Below are 9,193 nucleotides of genomic sequence, written 5' to 3'. Positions count from 1 at the left end.
TATGAGGGGGTGTGTAAGAGGGGAGTTGTGATAAGATTTGAGGTGGTGGGAAGAGGAGGAGGTGTGATGAGATACGAGGGGTGGTAAGAGGGAATGTGTGATAAGATTTGAGGTGGTGGGAAGAGGGGGAGGTGTGATGAGATACGAGGGGGTGGTAAGAGGGGAGGTGTGATAAGATTTGAGGTGGTGGGAAGAGGGGAGGCAGGTTAAAAAGGAATCAGTTTCTTCGCAAAATATGTCATGGAATCTTTGAAGTCTCTCGGACTATTCTGTTCGACGAGTCCTCAGTTTATCGTCCCACCAGATGGACAGCACACTCATCGATGCAATCAATTCCCCGCCTGCGAAGCATCAGGTTGACCGTTTATTGTGAGGTTTGGAATTGAACTCAGCCAGTAAATGTACAATGAGGATAAGACAAAGATATTTTGTAAATTCCACTTTCGGATACTACATGATGATTTCTGGACAGTCAAGTCATATCAGGAAATCGTGCCGAAGGCTGAATGTATCACACCAGTAGTGTTACCTGACCAGGATGCGTAAGGTTTAGGAGTTGTGTCGGAGGGTCAAGGACACACCTTCCATGAAAAGTCCATGAATATAGGCCTCGTCCTGGCGGGGACTTGTTACGTCCTCTCGGTTCTTTGTTGTCACTTCCACAGCCAAGACCATGGAGTCAAGCGGCCACTTGTTGCGACGTGCGGTCGCCTGCATGATGGCAGTGAGGAACGATTGAGGGTTGAACAACCCACCAAGCCACACGGTATTCGGGAGGATAAAATCGGCGGTCCAGCCCTCCAGCTCCTGCCAACACGATACACGCACAAAACAAAATTATTATATCAACTTTTGTTTTTATTTATATCTGTTTGTCCGTCCGTCTGTCTGTGTGCAGACGTCAGTGTACGATCGAGGGACTACTCAATTTCATTTGAATGAGATATTTTGAACACGAATCGGAACACAAACCTGCAGCTTCGCGGTCCTTTGGCTCTGGATTTGGCAAATTGTACGGAATCTCTTTCCGATGCGCAGATGAAGGTAATTAATGTTTTCTTTTTTTGTTTTTTTTTAAATCTGTCTTCCTGTCCTGGCAGTCAAGATTGAAGATCATTCCGAACAGGAAAATTCATGTTTTGAGTGACATCATAAAGGACACAAACAACAGGTACAAATCACGAGTGTGACGTGTTCAATAAGGTGGTGTAAAAGACGGTGCGTCAACAACGGGAAACTTCCTTTTTCTACAAATTAATTATTTCCTTGAAAACTGTAGAACACAAAATCTCCTTCTTGGCACTTCAAAACCCCCCTTCTGTTTGGCAGCACTCCATTGGATAAACTCGTACGTCACCTCGACCAATCACATGCACCTGTCGCTCCCTCAGTGTTGGGGTGCATCGAGATTCAGGCAAAAATGGCACCTCGTCGGGGAGTACATATACATCGTGCTCGGAAACACAAACCAAGAGCTGAGAAGACCCTCCCCATGTCCTTTTCCTCAAGGCTGCGTGGGGTAAGGTGTGCTCGGAACTCTCTGGCTTGCTGTGCTTTTTGTTTGTGGGCAGAGTCGAGGCTCATGGAAGAGGTAGTAAAGAAAAAAAATCGTCAAAGTTCTTCTTCCTCATGTTCTTTCTTGGTCTTCTGTTTGATTCCACATAAAGTGGAAGAGAAATTGAGAGCCAGAGATGCTGTTGTTGTTGCTGTTGTTTCGCATGCAGCCTGTGGCTGCTTGGCTTCATCATCTTATGGAGGCGTGGCTGTGCCGCTGATGCAGTGCCCCCTGTGAGCAGCACGCCGGTGCTCATTTCACCGACCTCAGAAGGATGACAGACTGAGTCAACCTACCTGGTGTTATTTCAACGGAAAAACAGGGTATCCATCGAACTCAAGACCTTAAGATCTTAAGCCAGCCACCTTAACCGTGAGCCAGAGATGAAAAGAGAGCATAAAAAACACAAACGAGACCAGGTGATCATGTGTCAACGTTTGATTGTTTGTTTGTCCGTTTTGATCCTTCCTTCATGTAATATGTGTGTTGGTGAACTCATACCCGTATGCGAAGTAGCAGGTCTGAGTACCAAACAGAAAGGCTGAACATGGAGGGATAGGCCCGGCGAGTCCATGCCGCAGGCACGGCGTCAAAAAAGATGGCCGTTTCCAACTCCTCAATGTCCGTTGTGATGGTTAGTTCACCCTGAGGATGCAGAGGATGCAGATGGTTAGATCACCCTGAGGATGTTCAGAATTCAGAGGAATAAGGTCAGAGGGGACAAAACCACCATTGTTTGGTGCACCTTGGTTGCACACAGCGATGAATCTCAGTTGATAATCATTGTTACGTCACGTTTGCACATTTGTATTGTTCAACATCATATTTCGTTATTCAATATTGTCCGTTCACGATTGGCAGACCCCTCTCAGACCAAAGGAAATTAAATGCGACCTTTTTTGGTTGACTTTGAACACTTGGGGAGGGAGGGGGGGGATGTGCCGGTTCGGTCAGCCCATTGTTCTCAAGTCATTTTCAGTGTAAATTCCTGAACTTTTGAACCCGTCCGGGATGCCAGTCCGGTTTCCTCAACACAAGGCCACAACGACCACAGATAATGATGATGATCGTGTTTTTGAAAACCCATGTGCCAGCAGGATGTGATGACGAATACTTTTGAACAAAAAAGATCAGATTCAAATTGTCCGCTTCCTTGGCGTCGAAGAAATGGGGACAAAACATTCGATTTCTGAGATCCAAATTGGACACGTCACACTTAGTTTCGACATTCCTACCCAAAAAAAAATCCGGAATTGCAAGATCCACGTGTTGTGGAGTTCCCTCAAATGGGACCATGGCTGCACCAACCACTGCTGCACGGATCATGGGCCTTCTTCACGGAGTCGCGAGAGATATGTGAGCAGAGTACCGTCCGTCCTGTTCGAACGAGGGCACGTGCACCTTGAGGCCGAGTTTCAGTTCTTGCAGTGACCTTCGGATCTCTCTCGTGAGCAGGTTCACGCGCTCACATTCCTGATAGGCGACGACCACGAAAGGAGTTCGCTTCTCTGCCTTGCTCATCAACTCGGCCAAGTTGAAAGGCTCGGGAAGTTTCTGCAACACTTCGTCCAGCGTGGCATTCACCTGCGCGAGACGAGGACCCAGTGTTAAGATCATGTTCGTGTTTGGAGGTGAGTGGCACATTTTCTCTGTGTGTGTGTGTGTGTGTGTGTGTGTGTGTGTGTGTGTGTGTGTGTGTGTGTGTGTGTGTGTGTGTGTGTGTGTGTGTGTGTGTGTGTGTGTGTGTATATATATATATATATATATATATATATATATATATATATATATATATATATATATATATATATTTATATATATATATATTTTAAACAGATGTTTGGAACGACAGAACTTTGATATAGATACAAACAAACACGACATAATGGTGACCGAAGCTTTTCGTGCTGCACTCTTCAGGGTAAAAATCGCAGCAAGTGAAGGAGGAAGTGAAGGCGCGTGCTTTATACAAAGTCTTAATAAGGTAGACGCTGATTGGTACAACCGTAATGACGTCACGGTTAATCCGAACGCCCATTGTTCGGCTCATCATCTTCACCTCGAGCTCCCATTGGCTGGAGCAGAGTTCGTCGATGATTGACGTTTGCAACCGCATCCTGGAGAGAGGGGGGATGGGTTTCCCCGAAGGTCCATTACGGTTGAACCGTGACGTTCGGATTAACCGTGACGTCATTACGGATGAACCAATCGGCATCGACCTAATTGAGACCTGCGTATAAAGCACGCGCCTTCACGTCCTCCTTCACTTGCTGCGATTTTTACCCTGAAGAGTGCAGCACGAAAAGCTTCGGTCACCATTATGTCGTGTTTGTTTGTATCCATATTTTACATATTTTTAAATAACAGGCTTTTGTGAACCTTGAAGCAAATGAAGATTGTATGAGCTGGTTTGGCAAGAAATTATTTGTTACTCTTTCTTAAAAAAAAGAAAAATAAGAGTGAGTGCCTGCATGTGAGTGAGTGAGTGAGTGAGTGAGTGAGTGAGTGAGGTGAAAGTGTGCCTTTTCCTGTCGAGAAATATCTCCTGAACCTCCACCCTCGGCCTGTCTCGGCTGCAGCTCGAGGAGTGTGCGGAAGAGTTTGCTGGAGGTCACGGTCAGAAAACCGATCTCGGCATTGGAGTGAAGCCCGTAGAGTTGGGGGCTTTCGGGGGGCAAATTCTCACTCACGTAGTCGTGGTACCCCTGGGAAATCAGAAATGACAAAACTGTACGTTCTTCATCATCACCGACAACGCACGAGAGATCAAGACATCGATAACTTGGTCCTGAACGTTCCTCATGCTCACCGAGCTAACGATGCAGCTTGCACAAAGCGAAATTATTGGTATCACACGGATTATTGCTGTTATTACACAGATAATACAATACAATACATGGGTTGCTTCCCTGGTGCATTATCTCCATCAGATGTTCCCCATTGTTCCAAGCCGTGCCAATGCAAGTTGTTTATACACAACATAACTGATGCTACAATCCCTGAGTAAATGGTTCATTAAGTAATAATAATGTAAACGGTGAATAACAGCAAACGTAACAAAATAACCACAAATGGCAATCTTTGAGATTCTGTCCTTTCGGTGCCTTCCGTGCGGAAGGATTTGAACTCTGAACTGACGGCCCGGCAAGAATGTGTCCCGAGCGCCGAAACGTCCTGCGTCTGAAAAATCTTTGACGTTTTCACAAATCAATGACAAGAAAGACGTGACAGCCTTAACCCACGGTATCTCCAGAAGCTTGGATGGAATCCTCGAGACGGTCAGAATGAACGTACAAAACCCCGGTCGTCATGGAATCAAAGGATTTCACTCTTTCTGGCCAAGGATCTGCTGGAACATAAATAATGCAAAGCCTCCTGTAAAGAAAACCTTTTTTGTTTTGTCATGCTCACACGTGAGAGGCAACCGGTGTCTGTCATGGTTCTTGGGTCGAAAAGACTTTTATAACACACGAGCGGAGTACCTGCCCGACGGGCGATCTTGTTCCAAGCGTGCAACGCGTTCTTCTGACACGTGCCTTCATTTGGGCGGTGTATAGGCAACTGGCAGCTGTCTCAATCGCTCCCCAAAAATGCAAAAACAAACAAATTAGCATGCGCATTACGTGCACGAAGCCAAAAAATACTTATTGCTTCGAATTAAAAACACCTCACAGCACTGGAAAACGTGGGGGACAAGAATACTGGAGACTTGTAATACCCTCTCCCACCTGGAGGTGGCGCCACATGATACACGTTCACATGGACAATTTGCTCCCTCCCCTCCTCCTTTCTCTCTCCAAGACCACAAGCAAAGATAAAAACACCCCTGTGCACCAATTGGGTTCATGCTGATCCGATGCAGCAGGTATGGATGTAATTGTCACAGAGCAGTCGGAGGAGTAGCGCGACACACACATACACACACAAACTCACACACACACACACACACACACACACACACACACACACACACACACACACACACACACACACACACACACACACACACACACACACACACACACACACACACACACACACACACACACACACACACACACACATCGGTCGACGAATTTGAGTAAAGGATAAAGAGCGATGTAACACCTTCTTTGGATGTGTCTGCGTTACGTGAAACAAACACCGTGGTCAAGCTCATTTTCCAATTATCTGGGATACCGAGATCGGAAAATCCTGGCTGGAAGAACGGACTCCAAAGGAAGAAGAATCCTCGTCGTGAGCATCGTTACTGTGTTTCCAACCGACTCCGTCTCTCTGCTTGTCGGAGTTTTGTGAAAATGCTCAACCACGTCACCGTCAGCGAAATCTCTTCCTCTCTGGAACCCTCTGCTCAAACATTCTCTTAAAAAAAATTGAATTATCTCAAGATCTTTAAAAATAATAATAAAATAAATAAAAAATTTAAATCATTTTCTGCAATTTATTTGAACCTGACAAAGGTGAGACGAGTTCAACCAAACGTGCCTTGTAGTCGGAGTTTGGAGGTACGGGGAACCCAGGAGCGAGTAACGATTCTCCGTCAAGCATCTCGGTCCGCACGAACTCTTCGAGGTACGTTTTGCACAAGCGCCGGTCTCGGTCATCGGTGATGTGTCCGCCGTACATTATTTCCCCAAACAAATAGCGCAGGTCATCCCAAGGCACCTGGGAAGCGAGCACAACGTTCGCCGAAAGTCGTTTACCCGGCACCGTGCATCGTTTTTGAGCGACATTTACCTTGATCACAAAGTGCACACTCGTATTGTCCGACTGTAAAAACGCGACAACCTTCGTATTGTTCTCCAGGTAGTTGTGCAGGATGTTGACCGAAATGGTCAGGTCTCCGTTGCTGAAGGGGTAGCTGCGGTTCCAGCCCTGTGCGCCGAACTTGCGCCGTTCCGCCACGACGGCGTGGAAGTAGCAGAGGGCAAAAAGCACCGCTTTGAACTCGTTCTCCTTGGAGCACATCTCCAGGGTGTCCTGCGAGGTCACAGCACATACACATCCATCGTCACACAGCCGCGTGCTCGCGTCCGAAACCGAAAATTAGAGGGAATCGACATGTTCTGATAACATTAACTCTCTATGAAACAACCAGGACGGCGTTAAAACGTCATGAAGCTGTGTGCGTGCATCTGAAGCCTCGTGCTCAACACCCATTGGTTGGACGGCTAGTCTGACCACACCCTCGATTGTGAGCCGGAAAAAAAAATCATCCGTCCGCCATTTTCTTTCTCTGGTGAGTCTGAAGACGTCTTCGGAAGTCTCACGTTCACCGTCGCCATGGCCGATAACTTTCCCGTTCAGTTTAAACGACCGAAACGAGTGTTGAAATGATCAAGTGTCTACAGATCACGTCCATTGTGAAGGCGACGAGCCTCAAGCTTCAGGCATGCAGGCCACGAGCTTTAGGCATCAGGCTTCAGGCATGTAGGCCACGAGCTTTAGGCCTCAGGCTTCAGCATGTAGGCCACGAGCTTTAGGCCTCAGGCTTCAGGCATGAAGGCCACGAGCTTTAGGCCTCAGGCATGTAGGCCACGAGCTTTAGGCCTCAGGCTTCAGGCATGAAGGCCATGAGCTTTAGGCCTCAGGCTTCAGGCCACGAGCTCTCGGCCTCAGGCTTCAGGCATGTAGGCCACAAGCTTTAGGCCTCAGGCTTCAGGTGCAAGCGCAATCGGATCCGATCGATGTAACCACCACATATTACATCTGCACACCAAGCAGTGGCCACGTCATGTGTTTTTGCTTCAAACCAGTCATTGATCGTCCATAATGTAACCCAAGTTATTTAACATTTCCGAGAGCGATGGAAACAGCGGTCTGTTGCCAATACGCCGTCCAAATTAAGGGATGAGCAATTTTGGATGATGAAAGTGGATTCAGCCCGACCAAGCTCGCCATAAACATGTTTGCCGCACTTATCCAGCAGGCTGCCCTCATTGTGTGGGACGAGGCACTGACGACGCGTCGGTGTATGCTAGAGGCACTGGGCCGGACGGACGGACGTTGTGAGAAGCGACGCAGGAGGTTTTGACGTTCGCAGGCAAGGTCATTTCACTCGACGGTGACTTCTGCCAGGTCGTGCAAGTCGTACAGTGAGGTCCACAGGCACGAATGACTGATACACGCACTTCCGCGTCCATGAGCTCCATGAAAACGTGTGCGAGTACGGCGCGGCGAGAAATATGCCAGACGTCTTCCGCACAACTGGGTAATGGTGAAACGAACAAAATCTCCCAAGAAACTCTGCAACAGACGGATTCGTGATCGTTAAATGTGGAGGTTTCCTAAAGTCTTCTCAGGAATATAAACCAAACATACTTTTGCAAACTTCCTTGTTGAATCCTTGCCAGGATCATTATCTAGAGGTCTGATTGACTTCCTGGTTGCAAGAAAAACATAAAGTTGGTCCATCGTAAAAGAAAAAGGGTTTAAATGTCAGATTTTTTTTTCTTTTTTGACCGGTTATTGGAGGTTTTTAAATGTTTTTTTTTCATGTCCAGAGATTAAAAAGGAAATTTTCTTAAAACCATAATCCCACCAAGTTAATCGAATCTCTTCTTGACTCTTGGCATCCTCGTCTTGTCCTTAAGTTTGCCTTCCGATGATTTTTCGACGCAGTCCTGTACACGATCAAAACTCATGGAAGAGAAAGGGGAAGTGAGCTCCATCGGCCTCACACTGGAGAAGATGAAGAACAGAACTTGGAATGGGACACGTGACGTCTCCCACCATACCCAGACAGCCATTCATGATTACAGGTTAAAATCTGACGTGGAACCCTTCGTTTGTTGTCGCTCATATTTGTTTGAAAAAGGTTGTCAGATTTAACTTGGATAACGAGTCCATTTCTTCACACTTTGTAAATAGATTAAAATAATAATAATAATTTAAATAGTTAAATTTATCCAAGAATTGCGGATGGAATGTATCTTTAGTATGTTAATTGGTGGATAAAACCTGAAAACAAAAAGTAACTTGGAACAGCACTCGGTGGAGCGCGTACCTCGATCCCACCGATAAGCCGGATCTGAACGTGGACCTGAACCAAAATCGAATCGGCTTGTTACTGTTACCAAACCAACTCATCCACCTCGTTTCGTCATAATCCATGAGATATCATGCTATGAATCATTTTTGGCAGACAGACAGACAAACAGAAACAGACAGACAGGGGGTGAAAATATGACCTCCGGCCACCTTCGGTGGTGGAGGTAAATTTTCATCAGCGGGTAAGAAAGATGAGAAAAGGGGAACACCAATCACGTGACAACACCTGGTTGAACAAGTTGAGGGCTTTGTGCAGGTTGGCACACATGCCCGTGGGAGGCTCGTTGGTTATCTTGATGGAGTTCTCAAGCAATCCCTGAGGCATGATGTGATGTTCGGGTGAAGGTGCTGGTTCAGCGCTCATGTACACACGAAAGGATCCGTGAGAACCAAAGCTGTATTTCTCCACCTTCTTGTCCAGCAAAGGCAGCCATTTTGACACCAAGTGGATGTTCTACCCACATCACACCAATCACAGGTTTTAATCCATCACATGCTCCATTCACGACACAATGGCTTTGTGCACAGTTTTGTGGTGGCAATGGTTGAGAAGAACAGCTTTATGCACAGATATTTATCAAATGCAGG

General features: G+C 46.6%; 1 protein-coding gene across 1 annotated transcript in view; it reads right to left on the bottom strand.

The window, feature by feature from the left end:
- Positions 1 to 318: 318 nt before the first annotated feature.
- LOC147007235 (dynein axonemal heavy chain 17-like) overlaps positions 319 to 9,193 on the bottom strand; it is a gene marked incomplete at its 5' end in the record, with an annotated part of 45,009 nt that continues 36,134 nt past the window's right edge. Inside the window, 7 exons of the mRNA XM_085867484.1 lie at positions 319 to 807; positions 2,057 to 2,200; positions 2,957 to 3,139; positions 4,078 to 4,260; positions 6,041 to 6,220; positions 6,344 to 6,535; positions 8,832 to 9,059. Of these exons, the coding sequence (XP_085723610.1) occupies positions 550 to 807; positions 2,057 to 2,200; positions 2,957 to 3,139; positions 4,078 to 4,260; positions 6,041 to 6,220; positions 6,344 to 6,535; positions 8,832 to 9,059 (1,368 nt within the window). The remainder of the gene's footprint in view (positions 808 to 2,056; positions 2,201 to 2,956; positions 3,140 to 4,077; positions 4,261 to 6,040; positions 6,221 to 6,343; positions 6,536 to 8,831; positions 9,060 to 9,193) is intronic.

Source organism: Eptatretus burgeri, unplaced genomic scaffold (genome assembly GCF_056783735.1).
Source record: "Eptatretus burgeri isolate ZD-2024b unplaced genomic scaffold, Ebu_testis_v1 Ebu_testis_scaffold_373, whole genome shotgun sequence".
Classification (NCBI taxonomy): domain Eukaryota; kingdom Metazoa; phylum Chordata; class Myxini; order Myxiniformes; family Myxinidae; genus Eptatretus; species Eptatretus burgeri.
The sequence above is the reverse complement of the archived record's forward strand: the minus strand, read 5'-3'. Positions and strand labels throughout refer to the sequence as shown.